Here is a 20,815-nt window from a genome sequence, read left to right on the forward strand (position 1 = left end):
AGACCACCATCATGCTCCAACTTTCACAGCAATCTCCTGTGCAGCACTTTATCAAAGTTTTCTTGCCCATCCATCTCTCTCTTATATTATATCCACTACTCTTTAATAAAACTCAGCAAGTTTGTAATCCATGACTTCCCTCTTCTAAATCCAAATTGTTGCTCTATCATCACTTCATTTTCTTCTCAGTACTGCATCTATTTATCCTTCACTAATGTTTCACACATCTTACATACCACACATGTTAGAGACACTGGTCTATAGTTCAGTGGCTCTTCTTTATTACCACCTTTATAGATTGGAACTGTGTTTGCTCCAAAGTCATTGTAAGCACGATTCCTCTGAATCTCAGAGATATTTTGTGTTTGCTCACTGGACAATGGCATGTTAACCGCAAATCACTCAGGACAAGATTGATCGTATTTATGCCTTATATAAGGCCAGAATTAGCGCAAAGGCTATCTAATGTACTGTTAAATGCTGGCTGCCATAGTGCCAGGCCACCAAAGATGACACAGCACCAGCCCACTTATCAAAACCTAGCCGGCCTTAAAAAAAAGATAAATAAATAAATAAATACAAAATAAATAAATAAATAAAATAAATAAATAACTATTGAAGCAAGAGTTGAATGTTAGACCTGTATGTAGAGTATATGAGCTATAAGACAATTATCCAAACCTACTGGGTAAAGTGTCTTGCAGGACAGTGTCACATTAATGTCAGAAAGATCTTGATCTCCCTTCCCGCACTGCTGCTAGGAAACCTTTGCTCACTACACAGCATATTGCAAACAAGCTCAGTTTTGCCAAGAAATACATTCATTGGTTCATAGAGAAAATATGTTCCATACTGTGGAGTGATGAAAGTCTTTTCATAGTATTTGGGACACAGTTTGCAAGAGTGAGTAAGCCAAAAGGATCTGACCAATAAAACCCAAAATAAACTGTAAAAATAGTAAAACCTCCTGATTCACTTATGGTTTGAGGAGCATTTACATACCTTGGCATTGGTAATTTAGTGTTTTTTGAAAAGGGAGAATCAGTGAACAGTAAACAGTACTTGGAAGTGTTATATGACAATTTGGAGGAGTGTTAAGTGAAGTGCAAGGCAGAATGTTTCATGCAGAGCAGAGCTCCCTGCCACACAACCAAGCAAGTAAAAATTTGACAACTGTGGGTTAGATTACATTAAGGATTGGCCTGCCAAAAGTCCTGATCTTAATCCTATTGAGAACTTATGGTCCAAATGACATGCCTCTAGGAATAATTAGTTACATGAGTCTATGAGTTTCCCTGTAAATGATACAATATTAAGAAGGATAAGAAACCACAAAGATTATAAAATCCTGCAGAATTATGTGAATAAGATCAATTATGGATTTCAAGATTGGACACAAAACTGACAAAAATAAAAGTAGAAAAGTAAACATAGCTGAGAACTCTCAACTCTTAAGATAATAGGAGGTAAAATGAAGACCAGTAGCATTGCAAATTCTAGTTACAATGAATCTTAAAATTCAATCACACACCAAGGAATAGTTGTACATTGGTGAGGACATCTAATGATTCTGTTTTGAGGTTATTTTGCTCAGACATTGAAGAAAAGAAATTTCAGAGTCATTTTGTCTATCACATACTGTAAACAATGAGTTTACAACAGACATCAACTAACCTGCCAAGAGTTGCTGCAGCCCAGACACATTGAGGGAGGAGCTTGGAGAGTCACTGGTGGGGGTTTTAGAGTGGCTTGCCACCTCACTTACTGCTCCCACCAAGTTAACAACCTGCAACAGTCACAATGATGATAATCGAAATGAACATCACACATCAGTTTGGTATATCAGCATGTCCACTTCAAAATATTGATATTGAGAATGCATATGTTAAAACAGATAAGAGGAATTGTGAACTAGTTTGAGACTGTAAGGGCTAGGTGGTATCTTACTGAAAGAACAAAAAGTTTACATAAAGTTTACATTTGCAGAAAGAGGCAAGAGTGAATAGTTTCCTATTTGAGTTGAGTCATTACTGTTTACATTCACCTCTCTCACAATATCACTGTGAGAGAGGTAAATGCTGATGGTAGAAAGAGTCTACATAAGTTGCTGTTTGCCAATGATACAGCACAGACAGTTGCTTCCCTGGAGAGACTGTCTCAGCAGCAAAAGTGATTTGTGAAATTTGCCTGACAGGAGAATACTGAGAGTGAATGAGAAAAAAGTATCTCAAGTGTATGAGATGGACAGATGATAAGAGGACAAATGCAATTCTGAAGGGTATGCCACTTGAGGAGACAACTTTTAACATCTAACATTAATCTTTGCTATGTATGGAGGGAGATAGGTAGAAGTGAAATTTAGGTATGATGAATAAAGCAATAATAGTGTGTGTGAGAAATAAAATGTTTGAATAATGATCAATTGGAATGCAGGCAGAAATGACTGTATGAGGGAGGAGTGGCATTAACTGCATTTTATGGAGATGACCATTTTCATGCACTCACCAATGTTGCTCTTCATTCACTTCCATCACACACAACCATTCTTGCTTGCTGCACAGCCATTCCTTTCTCATTCAATGCTCTCTTCACACAGTTCATCCACTCCATGAAGAGAGAACAATGAATGAGAGAGAAATGACAATGATCAGTGTGAAAGGATTAAAAGAGATAAAGCATGGAAGAGGATGACCACAAGATCATTAAGAGTATATTAAAAATATATAACACACCAGAATTGGATTGCTTACTGCTCATTACTTTTGAACACAATGTTTTATGGCTGCTAAATGGAGCAATTCTCCACATTTTGTTCCTTCACCTTCAACAAACATACCAAACTTTCCATATATATACTTTCATTGTTTTTACCATCCATCCTATTTACACCAGAAGCACCACCCAATTAAGATGTTTGAATCATTCTGTCCATGTCTCACTAACATATATAACCATTGGCAATGTCATTCTACCTTTGCAAAATGCTTTCACCAATTAGTACACTCACCTAGCATTTTATGAAAGATTAGGTTTGTCAGCAGTACATGTAATACATAATAGGAGTTCTGTGTAATAGTATATTCTCATAAGGAGTAATGTTAAAGGGAGGAGACACTTGGTGAGAGAAAAAAAAAAGAAGTTTTGTAGGAAAAATATTGCAGTCTGCCTTGATCCCTTACCAGTTTTCTGTGAGTTTGGCATCTGTATAAATCAAGTTCTTTAGTTAGTCAGGGAACAAGGTAGAAACTATAAGAAAGGTTGTAAGCAGAAAAAACCAAGTCTAAGATGTAAATAATTGGAACAAAGTCAGTAAGAATGTGGGAAGTGCACAAAAATTACATAGTTTCAACAAGAGGAATTCAAGGAAATTCATGGATGAAAAAGATGGTAAATTTTGTGTGTTCAGAATATCTATTATGTAGGTCAACTGACCTTTTTGCTGTTTCCTTGTTTTTTATATTCTTATGTACACACACTCAAAAAAGTATCGTTATAGTGGTGTCCAACAAATTTCACACTGCACAACCCAGCAGTCTCAGCAGGGTTGGTAAGTGTGTTCCACTACAGCTCTGTCTGGGTTTCATGGTGCATTATTGTGGCAACTCAATGCTTCTTTTTTGAGTACTGCTCACATGATTCATGCAGGTGCAGCTGTAATAAACACATGCAGGGACACCAACGTGAGTGCTTGGTGTCCGTTTACATCGTACTGTGCAACAATACTTTTGAGTATTGTTGCACACTATTCTAGTGTACTATTGAGTACACTAGAAAGAACTGAGATTCATTCTAGTACACTCTCAAGATGACTCACCTGAGGCCTTGGCACAGACACTGCTGCCTGGGAGCTGGCTGGCCCAGTGCCCTTCAAAAGAGCAGTCAGTGATGGTGAGGAAGTCTGTAACATTACACAACATATCATTCCTGTAACAAACTGAAGGGAGTTCCTCTAAAGACACTGGAACTTGACAGTATTCAAGACAGTATCATATCATAGAGAGAGAGAGAGAGAGAGAGAGAGAGAGAGAGAGAGAGAGAGAGAGAGAGAGAGAGAGAGAGAGAGAGAGAGAGAGAGAGAGAGAGAGAGAGAGAGAGAGAGAGAGAGAGAGAGAGAGAGAGAGAGAGAGAGAGAGAGAGAGAGAGAGAGAGAGAGAGAGAGGCAGGTACTTTGAATAGAAAAATCTTGACAAATACAAATTCACCAAAACGGTTCAAGAAGTATAATCCAAACAATCATTCTATCTTCTTGTTATATCAAACTATATGTTTCTGAAAGAAAATGGATATCAGTTGCAACCAATCTGGCAACCATTGGTTCTCCAGACACTCACAGAAATGCACTTACATTACCTTATCCATGAAACCAAGATGATTACCAAGGTGCAAAGTGGACTCTGGTCAGCCTTCAGTGTGTTATCACTACATAACTGAATTCTTGAACATTTTTGTATTATTTGGAAGGAGTATTCATCATTATTGCCAAACTTTTATTTAACCCCTATAAATTACAAGCAAATTACAAGAGAGAGAGAGAGAGAGAGAGAGAGAGAGAGAGAGAGAGAGAGAGAGAGAGAGAGAGAGAGAGAGAGAGAGAGAGAGAGAGAGAGAGAGAGAGAGAGAGAGAGAGAGAGAGAGAGAGAGAGAGAGAGAGAGAGGGGGGGGGGGCAGCACCAAACCACCTGCCTTGCCCTGCTCTGTCCTCCAGGATTGCCATGTCTCACCTCTTTTTCCCCACTCATGGCTTGTGTCTAGTTATAGTGAGCCAATACCAATTAACAACAACCAGACAGTTCTGTAAGCAAGTGAGTACACAATGAACAGGGTTTAAATGACTATGTAATGCCCACGAGTGACTCAGAACTGTGAACTGGAATACAAACTAAGTGGATTCCATGCCAATCTGCCATCCAGGCTGCCACACTTCCTGAATTTCCAAGGGAATCCATGTCACTGCTTGGAACACCAGGAAGATGACATGGTGGAATCTCTTTGGATATTTCCCACAGTGGTGGTGTGGTAAGGCAGTGAGCAAATGTGCCCCATATGTAAGGAGTGAAGACAGGAGTGACTGCTTCAATTTCTGCCACTCAACCTGCCTCAGTTGCCATGACACATACTGCACGTAGAAGATGGCATAGAGGACATGGTAACACAGGAGAAAATGATACTCTAGTGCAGAGGCCTCTTCCCTACCCACCCTGATGAAGAAGGAGGTTAAGATGCTGGTGACGCCAGGTAATACCTGATGGGATCAGATAACGAGGAACTCATCTCTTCAATCATTTGCCTCCAGATGGAAGTAGGAAAATGCAATAATATTAATTCAATTTCTCAGATTACAGAGGGACTGTATTATAAACAAAAGGGAACATGTGATGGAGCTTTTGGAGGTTATAAATACTCTTATGGACACTTGAGAGGCTAACAAAAAAGCCTCCACTCACTCCATCACAGCTATAGCCATGCTTACTCCCATAAAAAAGATGTGGAATAGGGGCTGTGCCTCCTCAGACCACTGGAAGTCTGGGAGATCTCAGCCCATCAGATATGGAGATGACACCACCACCAACAGTGCAGCCACAGACACCACCACCTGTGCACTGTCTAGCACTATCAACAGCAAGCAGCAGGAGTGCAGACAAGGCCACCACCACCACCACCACCACCAACAACAACAACAGCAACATCAACAAGAGCAAGCAAAAATAAGAAAATGGAAAAGTGGCTAGCAAGGGACAGAAGACTCCATCCCATCAAATGTGGGACACCCTTCCCCCAAGTATGATGCACACACACACCCTGAGGTCCCAGCAGGAGCACAGGGAGTGGGAAAGGCCTCGCTGTCATTACTGCTTCAGACCTGTACACACAAGCAAGACCTGCTACACTCATGTTGCAGATCACTGTCAAGAAACCATGCTTAGGAGGATCCTGACTGAAGGATGGGGAAGGTAGCAGCCCCCACAGCAACCTACCCTGCCTCAGCACTCCTTTCTGGATCCCCTTCCATCCCCCCTTAGCAGCCACAACCCAAATAGCACTTCAGCAGGGGCACCCCTTCCTAGCAGGGAAGACACGGACATGTCTTGCTCATGCCAGCACACCCAGCTGCCATGCCAATCTGAGATGGTGAGGGGGGTAGGTGTGTCAGCTGTCACCTGACTGTAATGTCTGCCAACTTGAAAGGGCTCCACTTCTGGTGATCTCACCCACAACTTTGTTTGTGGCACAACACTGATGTCACAGTAACCAAAATGTGGGCTGAATGGTGAGGTGGAGCCAACATTTTTAAAAATTTCAGGCTACTCCAGGTGATTAAGGAAGGACTGTGACGACAGAGCAGGTGAAGGCGTGGCCACCTATTTCAAAGCTGGCCTCCAAACTCAGGAAATGGAGGTAGCACTACCTCACTGACAGAGGTGGAGTTCTTCAGGGTTGAGCTGGCAGACAGCAGTGGACTCCTCCTGTGTCATGTACCAGCCCCCCCAAGGCAAGGAAGAGCTCTACCTGACTTTCTAGCAGAGGAGTTTGACAACCTGCTCCTACACCACAAGTGCTCCCAAGTGATGATAGTGGTAGATTTAAATGTCCACCTGGAGCAGGAGGTCTACAGCAACTTACTGACAATGCATGGTCTGGTAAATCATGTAACATTCCCCAGTCATGATCAGGAAAGGCTGCTAGACCCTGTGTTGTCAGGCCTACTCGAGACCAGTGTCCAGTGCCAGCAGCCGGGGCCAGTAGGCAGCTAGGACCCACCACACTGTACCGGCACTGGTGAAGCTGAGTGCAGTGAGGGAGGACACTGTCCTGTGCACCATCTGGCTTTGGGTGAGGGCTGACTGGCCATACATGCAGCATTCCATGGCACACACTGAGAGACCCTTCTGATGGAAGACATTGAGGCCAAGGCACATGCCCTCACTACCACACTCCTCACCTTCCAAAACCTGCATGTTCCAAGCCAGGTGTACATCACCAGATCAGGTGACCCAGCCTGGTTCAGCTAATGCTACAGGACTGCTGTTGAGGCCAAGAATGCCACCTAACAGATCTGCAAGCATCATCCATCACTCTGGAATAAGGCACAAAACTGGGAGGCCTACAAACCAAGGACAATTACCTGCAGATGGATGAGTAGTCAACAGAGAGAGGCTCTGAAGTGCAAACTGTGAAGGCCAAGAGCTGATAACAAGACCTGAAGCCTGATTAAGAAGCAACAGAGGGGCAAGCCACCAAGACACTATTCCACCATTCACCAGGCCAGAAGGGTCCACATCCACAAGCAGTGTAGAAAAGGGTTTTATGCCTGGCCCAGCTCTTCAGCACTAAGATGAAGGAGCATGACCTGTAGTGTCCTGCACCATGCACCATGGAGGTGGGACAAGCTGAACAAGCTGTTAGGTGCAGTGGACATGAGTAAAGCCACTGGCCCAGATAGCTTCAGTCCACAGATCCTCAAGCACTGTGCCAAAGAGATATCATGTCCCTCCTCACTTCTTGCCTGTGGAAGTGCAAGTGGCCCTTGATATAGAAGAAAGTGCAAAAGAAGCTCATGGTCTCTCTGTGATGGGCAAGATTCTTGAGCATGTGGTAGCTGGAGCCATCTGTTGGTGCAGGAATGGAGGACCACCTCTCAGACTGGCAGTTTGGGTTCAGGGCCAGCCAGTCAACTGCTGATCTCTTCCTACTCCTTTCCAAGGAATGGCAAAAAACAGGGGATGAAAGCCTCAACACACCTGTGGTGGCTTTGGACATTGCTGGAAGTCTTTGATAGGGTCTGGCATGTGGGGGCTCATTGAGAAGCTTTGCACCAAGGGTGTCCAGGGATACCTACTGGCAATGCTTGATAACTATCCCCCAGGGAGGACTCTTTGTGTGGTGGTCAGTGAGACAATCATCAAGGCCTTCACCAGCAGAAGCCTCTGTTCCGCAAAGTTCAGTGCTGGTCCCAATCCACTGGAACATCTACAATGATGACCTCCGACAGGTACCAACAGTGGCAGCATATGTTGATAACTACATACTCTCCTGCTCCTACTGTCACCTCAACAGCCAGTGCAACCAATCAGTGAGTCTGAACATGCAACTCAGACTGCTGGAGCTTTATAAGCTAGAGCCAGAATACATCTCTTCATTATTAAGTAACTGGAAAAGATTTGCACTGTTTACTACAGGTCACAGTGAGAGAAAAAAAAAAAAATCTGAAGCCAAGAGTTGCTTGTGACCCTTCCTATAACATTTGGATTGCTGGATTTTCAATCTAAGATATCTGATGCTTATGTTTAGGTCGACTCCCAGTCTTTTGCCTAAATATTTGGCCTTCAGAATTTGACATATTCAAGAGAAATACAGTACATAAATATATGAATCTTTCAGTACATGAGGGTAGTTCCTCTCTAAAATACATTAGATTTTTATTGTACTTGCTAGAGTATGAAGTCCATTAAAGTAAGAGAAGTGGAATTTGGAATATTGAAGAGTTTAGAACATACTCAGAAAATGGGAGACATTTGCTTCTTTTGGGGAATGTTTTAAGAAACAACTTAAACAAATGGGTAAATATTCTGGAAGTAATTAGTAGGTGGTCACTGCTACATGATTCAATGACAAGCAATACATACAAATGTAGACTGGCAAGAAACACTCACCTGTGTCTTGGCAAGTGAGACTGCTTGTGAGTATAGCTGGCACTGTGCGATTCAGCTGCGTGGTGAGGGAGGGTAGGGTTATCTTGGTCGCTCCTGGCCCTGAGGAGAGAATGGAGGAGCTCCAGCACTCTCAGTACAAATATTTATATTGATGTTGTTCATCATTCCATTGTGAAATTCAACAGATAGCAAATGTTTCTCTCTAGAAAAGCTAACTACCACAGCCATTAACTCTCACCCATCAAGCATTCACTTCTTGGCAAGCTTTTGACTTTGCATTCTTCTCTTTGACCATATCATGTTTTTAATAATTTTCTAATTTATTTTTACATACATACATCCTACATGATACTTTAGGTTTTCATGTATTTGAAGAAGGCAAGAGTATGATTTTTTTTTATGCATGAAGCCTAGGGATACAATAATTTAGAGAGAGAGAGAGAGAGAGAGGAGAGAGAGGAGAGAGAGAGAGAGAGAGAGAGAGAGAGGGAGAGAGAGAGAGAGAGAGAGGAGAGAGAGAGAGAGAGGAGAGAGAGAGGAGAGAGAGAAAGCCCACTTTTTATGCATGAAGCCTAGGGCTACAATAATTTAGAGAGAGAGAGAGAGAGAGAGAGAGAGAGAGAGAGAGAGAGAGAGAGAGAGAGAGAGAGAGAGAGAGAGGAGAGAGAGAGAGAGAGAGAGAGGAGAGAGAGAGAGAGAGAGACAGAGAGAGAGAGAGAGAGAGAGAGAGAGAGAGAGAGAGAGAGAGAGAGAGAGAGAGAGAGAGAGAGAGAGAGAGAGAGAGAGAGAGAGAGAGAGAGAAGCCCACTGAGGTGCCTGTGCCAAAAAGGAAAGGGCCAAAAGAACAACACACAACCTACATGTAAATTTTCTTGCAAAATAGAGCAAAACACAGTATATGTAGTATAGAGTGCTTTCATCTTAGAATTACTTGAACTATCAAATCGCAAACTATGTACCTTAACTCACAGAACACTAGAATTACTTGAACTATCAAATCCCGAACTATGTACCCACGGGACACCCAGTATAGCTTCTTCACTATTGATACATTTAATTACAATTTATCACAATATCAGCTTTTGCAACATATTTCAGCAGAGATACTTTCAGAGTTTATCAGCACATACATCATGTGCCACAAGCAATGGCTATAATACATCTCAAAATACAGAAGAACCTCAGTTTATGTACTTAATTTATTCCTAAATGCCATTCTAAATCTGAAACGTTTGAAAACTGAAACTATTTTCCCCATAGGAATCAATATAAAATAGATTAATCTGTTCTCGGACATCTGTCCACCATGTCTTAGTAGGTAATGACCAACACTCCCACTATCCAAAAAGGATGTATTGAATGAACTTCGTGATACATAACTCATGAAAAGATATTGCTTAGACCATGCAGGCATTCTCTTCACCAATCAAGTGAGGGAAGCCTTACAGAGTGACTCAGAGAGAAGCAACCCACTCACTGTCAATATGAAGGTGATCATAACACTTAGACATCTTGCTGCTGGGAAAAGCTACTGGGAAAAATGCAGTTGTGCAGTAGTGATGGCATTGTGGGTCATAGAGAGCCACAAGAAGCTTGGGATTACTCCTGAACACTGAACCTTGTTTGCTTACATCGAAGTTCTTCAACGAGATCACATTTAGCTTATTCCAAAGATTGAAATACTGTCTTATCCTGTCTCTCCTCCAAATATATAATAACGAAGGAAATATTTATAGAAACTATATTTCAATAATAAATGGCAGCTTTTGCTGCTGTAGTATTTGAAATCAAGTAACTTTGTTCAAAACCGAATCATAGTACAACAACCGAAGCAATTGTGAGTTAGAAATTTTGTTCGAAAACCAAATTGTTCGAAAAGGGAGAAGTTTGGTAAGCGAGGTTCCACTGTACATGAAAAGCAATAAAAAAGGTCTTTGTAACAGGAGGAGGCAGTATATACCTATTGAAACAATAATCACTCCCATAAGGTCTAAAGCACTGAACTTATTTCATACTGGATCAGGGGGTGCTGTGAACTTTCCACTGACCCAACTGTGATCTCACAGAACATTTCCCTTTGTATCTCACATCACAAGAGGGCAGTCACACCCTGTCCTCTAAAGACAACTCTCTTCCTTAACACAACTCCACATGTACCTAATACATGGTCACCCTCAACCCAAAATTTTAAAAAATATCATGGTGACTCCTACACCGGCCTTGGAGTCTCTGTCTGTGGAGGGGATCACAAATGTCCCCAGGTCAGACTGCTCCTCTGGTATCAAACCTAATTGTCTTGACATCCCCCTGAACTTTTCATCATTAACTTCTGCAACACTTGCAGCCTTAGATCTAATTCTCAATTTGTCGAACGCCACCTCTCCTCTACTAAACTTCATCTTTTCCTCACTGAAACACAGGTGTCTGAGGCAACTGATAGTAGCCCCATTTCTGTTCCCTCACACTTTTTCTATCCACATTTTCAATCCAAAGATGGATGTTACATATATGTGCACAACAACTTAACTTGCTCTCGTGCCTACCCTCTTGAGTGTTCTGAATTTTCCCCATCTGACTATAACTATGAAGTTGCTCTTAACTTAAATTTATCTATGCTGTATATCTTTCACCTAACTCCTCTGACTGTAAAAATTCTTTGACTACTTCACTTCCAAAGTGGTGCACATCCTGACTCTTCCCATTTGTGGAGATCTCCATTCTTGAGGACTTCAATGTTCACCACCAGCTTTGGCTTTCTTCTCCCTTCACTGACCATTTGAGTGAACTAGCCTCTAACTTTGCTATCCTCCGTGACCTAGAGCAATTGGTGCAACACCCTACTTGTATTTCTGACCGTCTTGGAGGTACGCCCAACATTCTTGACCTTTTCCTGACCTCTAATCCTACCGCTTATGCTGTCACCCTTTCTTCTTGATTGGGATCCTCCAATCATATCCTCATATCTGTACCTTGTCCTATTGCTCGAATCCCTCCTCAGGATCCACCATAGTGAAGATGCCTCTGGCATTTTGCCTCCACTAGATGGGGGGGACCTGAGGAGGTATTAGGCTGATTTTCCTTAGAATGATTACTGCTTCCGGGTCAGAGACCTGTCTCTGTGTGCCGAGTGCATAGCAGAAGTGATAATGTTTGGCATGGAGGCATACATTCCTCACTCTTTCTCTCGTCCTAAACCTTCCAAACCTTGGTTTAACTCAGCCTGTTCTTGTGCTATACATGATAGTGGTGGTCCACAAAAGGTACCTGAGCCTTCCATCACCCGAATCTCATGCACTTTATATTTCTGTCCTGTGTCATGCCAAGTCTTCAACTTGCCAAAAACTCCATCAACAGATAATGTTAAAACTTTTCAAAATCTAACTCACCTCATAACTTCTGCCATTTCGTCAAAAACATCTCTAATAACTTAATTTTTTTATCTTTCCCTCCATTATTTCAACCTGATGGCACCAGTGCCATCTCATCTATCTCTAAAGCTGAACACTTTGCTCAAACCTTTGCTAAAAACTCCACCTTGGATGATTCAGGGGTTGTTTCTCCTTCTCCTCCACCCTCTGACTACTTCCTGCTACCCATTAAGATTTTTTGAAGTGATGTTTTCCATGCCCTTGCCAGCCTGAACCCTTGGAAGGCTTATGGACCTGACGGGGTCCCTCCTATTGTTCTCCTATACCATATCTCTGTGCTTGTTCCTTGCCTAGTCAAACTCTTCCAACTCTCTGCCAACATCTACCTTTCCTTCTTGCTGGAAGTTTGCCTACATGCAGCTTGTTCCTAAAAAGGGTGACTATTCTAATCCCTCAAACTACTGTCCTATTGCTTTAATTCCCTGCCTATCTAAAGTTTTTGAATCTATCCTCAACAGGAAGATTCTTAAACATCTATCACTTCACACCCTTCTATCTGATTGCCAGTATGGGTTCCATTGAGGCCACTCTACTAATTATCTTCTGGCTTTGCTTACTGAGTCCTGGTCATCTTCTTTTAGAGATTTTGATGAAACTTTTGCTGTTGCCTTAGACATATCAAAAACTTTTGATAGAGTCTGGCACAAAGTTTTGATTTCCAAACTACCCTCTTACAGCTTTACTCTGTAACTTCATCTCAAGTTTCCTTTCTGAGTGTTCTATTGCTGCTGTGGTAGATGGTCAATGTTCTTCTCCTAAGTTTATTAACAGTGGTGTTCTTCAGGGTTCTGTCCTGTCACCCACTCTCTTCTCATTATTCTTCAATGATCTTTTAAACTAAACTTCTTGTCCTATCCACTTCTACACTGATCATACCACCCTGCACTTTACATGTATTTTCATAGACATCCAATCCTTCAGGAATTAAACAGCTCATGTAGGGAAGCCACAGAACACCTGACTTCTAATCTCCCTAAAATTTCTGACAGGCCAGAGCAAACTTAGAATTGTTCAGTGCCTCAAAACTTACTTCTTCAAGATAACTATTCCTTTTTTTTTTTTTTTAATGACACTCAAATGTCTCCCTCTTTTACACTGAACATTCTGAGACTGTTCTTTACATATAATCTATACTTATATCCCTATACTTATACTTCACATCTCATCTTTTAACTAAAACAGCTTCTATGAAGTTAGGCATTCTGAGTCATCTCCAGAAGTTTTTCTCATGTCCCTTTGAGAACCTAATCCATCCATGTATGGAGTATGCTTCACATGTATGGAGGGGTTCCATTCATACCAGATAGGGTGAAATCAAAAGCTTTTCATCTTATCAACTCCTCTCCTGAAACTGACTGTCTTCAGCCTCTTTCTCATCATTGCAATGTTGCATCTCTTGCTATTTTCATGCTAACTGCTCTTCTGATTTTGCTAACTGCATGCCTCCCCTCCTCCTGCAGCCTTGCTGCACAAGACTTTCTTCTTTCTCTCACCCCTATTCCATCCACCTCTCTAATGCAAGAATTAACCAGTATTCTCAATCATTCATCCCTTTCTCTGATAAACTCTGGAACTCCCTACCTGCTTCTGTATTCCTTCCTTTCTATAACTTGAACTCTTTCAAGAGGGAGGTTTCAAGACATATGCTTTAATTTTCAATGACTGCTTTTTACTCTGGGAATTGGCACCTCAGTGGGCCTTTTTTTTTATTTTCTGCAAATTTTTTTCTGCAGATTTTGCCAAAAAAATATTAATTAATAAATAAAATAAATAAATAAATAAATAAATAAATAAATAAATAAATAAATAATTAATAAAAATAAGGATTTAACACAAAAGATTATCAAGAGGCCGAAAGAAAGTTTGGAAAAAAATTACTAAACCCAAAAAAAATAAATAATACAATAATTTTGTCTCACCTAAACCCTATTCACAGCTCACTCACACATTGTTATGCATGTTATGCCAGCAATACACACTTACCTGTTGTCACTGTGCCAGTAATGCTGTTGGCCATACCTGTCATCCCTGTGGCTGTCTGTGTGCCTCGGCCTGGCAAAAAGTTTCGTGCCACCACTACCTGGTGACCTCCTGTTGACATATGGACAGTTATCACTACACACACTGAGGACAGGGTGTCATTCAGTATACAAGATAACACAATATTTAGTCAATCCTTAAATTGCTCTTACTGTATTCATCCCATCTCTAATTCCAGATAGTTTTCATGATATCATTCTGGGTTCATGGTGGCTCACTCTAAAAACCAAATCAAGCTCCATGAATATAGTCTATAGTTTAACTTTACTTTGCACTGGAAGTAATATCTCCAAATGCATGTATGTCTAAATGATCTTATAATCTTTCAGTTAGACACATAGGCATTAAGACTACATAAAAACACACACACACACACACACACACACACACACAATAAATATATATATATATATATATATATATATATATATATATATATATATATATATATATATATATATATATATATATATATATATATATATATATATATATATATTCTCATCCCCAGCATCTGAAGGTAGCACAATAAGTAAGCAAATGTTAGCTGACCTGAACCTTGCTGGCCTGGCTGGGCTGTGATGAGGCTGGTAAGTGAGGAAGGGGTGGAGGTCACCCCTACTGGTTTGCTGACCACTGTAACAGATTTCTTCACACCTCCTTCACCCTACAAAGGGAAGACAGGTAAATCAGTACACCAATCTGACAAAACAATCAAGTTAATATTATGCATATGACAATTATTCATTATCATCATTAACCTATACACCATCAGGCAATTTCTGGCCTTGTGATTTCACTGGTTTTTCTTTCTGCATAAAACTAATGTATTTGGGTAAAAATATGAAAAATAACAATAATAATATTCATAAGACAATGAAAGGTAAGTTGGTGTGGATCTCAATAGGACTGCCACACAGGAGGGTTTTCTAGTTTCTATGTGGCAACAGTGGGCTATCTACATCATGCAACAGTGTCAGTTTGTGTTGCAACACTCATGGAAACCCCCTTCTCTATTTCGACACCCACTGGTAAACTCCAAACACCCATCAAACCACTATTGGATATTACACTTGATGATGTAAGAGTTAAAAGCCTGACATTATTTTTAACATATCGTATTGTACTAATTTTAACTCTGGGAAAGGAATATGTGCAACATTACGGAAGGGAAGGAAATTCACTGTTACAATTATATCAATGACAAAAACATGTATAGACAGAATGCTAGTGGACTATTCAAGTAAAGAAGTGAAGTCATACAGTGTATGCATGCTCAAGTATTTTGTGAATACCACATAACTGAAAATCTGCAAAAATATTTAAAATATAAACTGAAAATTAGCAAAAATATTTAAAATATAAATTTCATAGATGAGTTAGCTTTTTCAATACATCACTAAAAGTGCATCCAAGAGTACAGTACCTGCAAAAAGTGTGCACCCACCTGTCCGTTCACCTCAGGCATCAGTTCCTCATTATACATTAAGGCATTGTGCCCCTGAATTATTATTATTATTTTTTTTATTTCTGGTGATTTATGGGGATCTAGGGCAGCCTTGTGAATAACCAACATTATGATACCCCAGTACTCTGAAATATTGCCATGGCTGAGTGTATAACAGATCATCTCTTCAATTCTGACAAATTCTCATCCACTTTCCTTTGACTTCCATCCTTTCTTTACACTCTTTACTAAACCACTCAAGTGGTCCTCATATACAGGATGTCCTGCTAGTTAAGGTACATACTTAGGGATCTGATAGTTCAAGTAATTTCAAGCTGAAAATACTATACAAGTGTGCTGTGTTTTGCTTTATATTTTGTGAGAAATTAAAGTTTAGGTTGTGTTGCAGGAGATGCTTGCCTGGGTGGGCCTCTGCCTGCCTCCGTTCCTGGCTTGCTACATACTCCAGTGGCGCTGCGCGGCATTAAGTGTACAATCAATGCAGTCAAAGCCCTACAGGAAATAGTTAGTAAATGACTGATTAAATTTTTGTATGTGTCAGGTAAGAAAATGTACAGGTAACACAATAATACATTGGTTGTTAAGTGTTAATTTTTAAAACATACATGGCAACTCACCAGCCTGGTGTTCCCACCACTCCTGTGAATGTCCTTTTAGATTACACAATATTCTTTCTAAGTGATGTCAAATTGTGCTATATTTTGTGAATTTTGTCCCTTTATGGATTTGTGTATTTGTAATCGTATTCTTGTACTGATGGGGCTTTACACTGTCATCTGGACGATGTCATCTTGAGCTGCTCCAATACATTCAGCTGCTACAGAAGTAACAGGGAAATAACCTCTCTCATGGAGATGCTGGTAAACTCTGTAGAACACTCTGCTATCTGGGTGTCTTCTGTCTGGGTACCTGTGTCTGTATTCTGCTGCTGCAGCCCAGGCATTCCCATCACAAAATCTGTACATGAATATCATGTCTGAATACTTGATGTTACTGAATGTAAAATGCATTTTCACCATAGCAAAGAGATGTGCTTTGGCAGTCAGATGATTGACAAAGCCTGTCATTCTGGTGTCAAGACATCAGCTGTTGAGTGTTGAGGTGTTGAGTGAGTTGCCATTTATGTATAAAAAGTAACACTTAACAACCACTGTATTGCCGTGTTACATGTACATTTTCTTACCTGCCACATACAAAATAAAGCAAAACACAACATATGTGTATAGAGTATTTTCAACTTAGAATTACTTGAACTATCAAATCCCAAAGTATGTACCTTAACTCGCAAGACACCCTGTTTGGAGAAGGCCACAGTTCTCATTCTGATCAGAGAATGTATCTCAAAGTGAAATATCACAGCACTCCATGATATTTTCCACTATCCATTACAACAAAAACATCCAGACTGTGGTGAAATATACAAATGTTCACACATAGAGAGAGAGAGAGAGAGAGAGAGAGAGAGAGAGAGAGAGAGAGAGAGAGAGAGAGAGAGAGAGAGAGAGAGAGAGAGAGAGAGAGAGAGAGAGAGAGAGAGAGAGAGAGAGAGAGAGAGAGAAACAAAGTTGCATTTGCTTCTTACCTTCCTCTCTCTCTCTCTCTCTCTCTCTCTCTCTCTCCCTTCCTTCCTCCCTTTGAGTGTGTGTATAAATAACTCCTACTCACTCCCTCCTACCTTCTCTATCCTAATTTTTAAATCCAAAGCTAAATGTTGCATCTACATATGTGCTCAATGACTTTACTTGCTTGTGTCTACACTCAAGTGTTCCAAATTCTCTACTGTCTGGTTATGACTATAGTCACTCTCAAACTAAATTCATCTGTGCTATATATCTCCCCTAAATCCTTTAGCAACAAAAAAAGTCTTCAACTATTTAACTTCTGAAGTGGAACAGATCCTCTCTTCCTTTTCACAGAGACATCTATTCTTGGACACTTCAGTGTTCACCACCAGCTTTGGCTTTCCTCTCCCTTCACTGACTAAGTCAGTGAACTAGCTTTTACCTTGGCCATCCTCCACAACCTTTTCTTAACCTCTAATCCTTTTGCTCATGCTGTCACTCTGTCTTCTCAACTGGGCTCCTTTGATCACCTCCTCTCCTATTGTTTAAATTCATCTTCAGGATCCTCTAAAGTAGAGGTGCCTTTATCCAATGTTTCAGAAATTAAATAACTCATGCAGGGAAGCCACAAAATGCTTGACTTTTGATATTTCTAAAATTTCTTATTGGGGCAGAGCAAACTTAGTATTGTTCAGTGCCTCAAAAATGCAATTCTTCTTCCAACAATCAACTTGACACAACCTTTCAGATAACTATCTCTTCTTCAGTGATACTCAAGTCTCCCTCTTTTACACTGAATGTTCTTGGTCTGTCCATTACTAATAATCTAAACTGGAAACTTTACATCTAATCTCCAACTAAAACAGCTCCTATGAAGTCAGGCATTTTAAGCAGTCTCCACCAAGTTGAACTTTATACATTGGCTTATCTGTCCAGGTATGGAGTACACTTCATTCATATTGTTCTCTTGAACAAGATGGAATCAAAACTCTTCTTCTTTAATTGACCATCTTTACCCTTTCTTTCTTCAATGCAAGGCTGCATCTCTTGCGAATTTTTACTGTACTTTCACACTAACTGCTCTTCTGATCTTGCCAACTGCATGCCTTCCCACTTCTGTGGCTTCATTGCACAGACTTTCTACCATCTCTGACTCCCACCCTGTTCTACTCCCTAATACAAGACTAAACCAGTACTTCCAGTCTTTCATCCATTTCACTAGTGCTCTAAAACTTTCAGCCTGCCTCTGCATTTCCTACTACCTACAACTAACTTTTCAAGAGTGAGATTTCAAGACACTTTTCCATATAATGCTGGAGTTGCTTTTTTGGACTATCCTCTGTAAAGACTGACACCTTCAGTGGACCTTTTTTTCAATCTTTTTGTTGCCCTAGGCTGGAGCCCCTCTCATTAATGACAAAAGTCTCAAAGAACATGCACTGGATTACTGATTGCTAGTTTCATCTAGGAGAGAGAGAGAGAGAGAGAGAGAGAGAGAGAGAGAGAGAGAGAGAGAGAGAGAGAGAGAGAGAGAATAATAGCCAAAAGCTGATTCTCTCTCTCTCTCTCTCTCTCTCTCGCCAGTATTCTACCCCCTATTTCAGATGCAATTCTTACCACAACCACACCATGTGTTGCCTTGTTGTATGTATCTTACTACGCTGTACAGGTTATAACAATATCACACATTTTTCACCTTTTGCACACTCTACCAAGGTTCCTCTTACCTTAAATTTTCCTGTATGACATTAACTTCAACCACAGATTCACTGCCCACAGTAGTTTTCAGAAACTTAATGCCTGAGGTTGGGGAGGTAATAGTGTCATCTATACTATGTGTTTATTTGTTTGTGGCATCGTGAGAAAGTGACACCCACATATGTCAATTTTAGCTCCAAGATCAGACCTTATAGAAGGATCTCCCTCATCTGCAGACCCACGCATCTCACTTAGAGATGGCAATTTAGGCCACTGCATCTCTAAAAAAAAAAAATTCTCTCTCTTAAACTGACATCTCATATGGGACTGCTGTACATTCACTGATGTGAGCAGTGACAGCAACACTATGGCCTAAATTTAGAAATGCTCTGCTCTCTTATCACAACTTTTTCAAGGGCCACAGAGATAATCAGATGGGTTCTCAAGGCTGTTTCTCATTTTAATAATGTAGAAATCTTGTTAATTTGTCACTAGAACAGTAAAAAAGATCCTTAAATATCCAGGTAACTTCAATTAGAGCTTTATGGAAGTGATAGAGGTGCTGTACAAAAGTATTTCAAAACATGGTCCTATATGTTTTGACTGACAGAGAGATGACTCCAAATACCCATTGTCCAGCACCACCAGTACATTACATGGGGACCTTACAGCAAGACCCTCCCTCACATTGGAGACGATGATGACGTTCTGAGGAGTGTGCTGGGTGACGCCTGTTGTGGAGGCAGTTGATGACACCCCGAGGGAGCTGCCTCCTGCTGTAGCAATAGCCACTGCCTGCTAAGAAAAATTATGTCACTGAGTCAGAACTATAACCTGGTTTCAAATTATTGTGTTTATAGCAGTTGTTATAAAGCCTTCCCTACACTTTTCCATCTCACAATACCCAGACAAACCAATAACTTTTATTTTTGTATTACTTTTCTTATTTAAATACATTAGAATTTAGAATAGTGTGCCAGGAGTGACAAAGTCTGGCTGCATTATTCACTCTTGTACACTGCTGATAGATGAGGATCACTTTTTCCCCTGTAGAGGCACAGGGGCTGACATGGGTATTAATTTAATCCTAAGGAATATGTGTGTGTGTGTGTGTGTGTGTGTGTGTGCTACCCCCTTATCAGGGATGCCAGCCTGATATATACAACAATAAACAGATCATCCACATATCATAATAGGTGACATAACAATAAAGGTGGATGACTGGAAGCATCTCGCAATCAACAAAAAAGAAAAAAAAAAGATGATTGACTATTATTAGGTCCAACAAAAGTGGGATCACATGTTACCCCATGTCAAAAAATATGAAGTGACAAAAAGAGTTGAAACATAAAATAAAATACAGCAAAATAATATAGCATAATAATGTCAAAACTGACAGCAGAGATGACATAAAGTTTTACCTCAATGTGGTGTAAAGACAAGACACTCAAAACCAACAAAAATCCACTCAGCTCTTGGTCATCTTGGCCTTTTTGGTAATATGTTGGATTCAAATTTTACTAAAGTGCCCTGCCAGACTTCAATCCCAAGTGGCAAACTCTCATGGCTAATTCATCCCACCTTGAAATAAATTCCTCAATGTTTCTCTGATGCTCCAAAAAGACAGCATTGCAGAGGAGGATCCCTAGTCCCCTCCCTCCATCCACTTGGTTGTTTTTGCCATGTGCTGGAGTGTGAGTTCAGGCCATTTCATCTTGAATCACAGCATGAAACTGAAACTATATACCCTTAAACTATGTCTTGCAATCATGAACTTGTTCCGTTCTACAGAAATACAGTCAACCCTTAATATTCATGAGGTTTAAGTAATGATGAATATCTGTGAATAACTAGTGTAGCCCCCATAAAAAACCTGAATCCCCTAAGATGGTGTGTCCTCATAAAACACTCCTGATCCTTTGTGGCCTTGTTCAAGTAAAGAAAAGCCCTATGTAAATGTATTAACAA

General features: G+C 40.5%; 1 protein-coding gene across 1 annotated transcript in view; it reads right to left on the reverse strand.

Moving 5' to 3' along the window:
* Positions 1 to 20,815, reverse strand: part of LOC135092551 (uncharacterized) — a 148,994-nt gene that overhangs the window by 54,241 nt on the left and 73,938 nt on the right. The window contains exons 15-22 of the mRNA XM_063991167.1: positions 19,517 to 19,645; positions 14,672 to 14,786; positions 14,063 to 14,170; positions 8,652 to 8,750; positions 3,815 to 3,898; positions 3,633 to 3,709; positions 2,100 to 2,201; positions 1,675 to 1,786 (exon numbers count right to left, since the gene is read on the reverse strand). Of these exons, the coding sequence (XP_063847237.1) occupies positions 1,675 to 1,786; positions 2,100 to 2,201; positions 3,633 to 3,709; positions 3,815 to 3,898; positions 8,652 to 8,750; positions 14,063 to 14,170; positions 14,672 to 14,786; positions 19,517 to 19,645 (826 nt within the window). The remainder of the gene's footprint in view (positions 1 to 1,674; positions 1,787 to 2,099; positions 2,202 to 3,632; positions 3,710 to 3,814; positions 3,899 to 8,651; positions 8,751 to 14,062; positions 14,171 to 14,671; positions 14,787 to 19,516; positions 19,646 to 20,815) is intronic.

Source organism: Scylla paramamosain, chromosome 40, assembly GCF_035594125.1.
Source record: "Scylla paramamosain isolate STU-SP2022 chromosome 40, ASM3559412v1, whole genome shotgun sequence".
Lineage (NCBI taxonomy): Eukaryota > Metazoa > Arthropoda > Malacostraca > Decapoda > Portunidae > Scylla > Scylla paramamosain.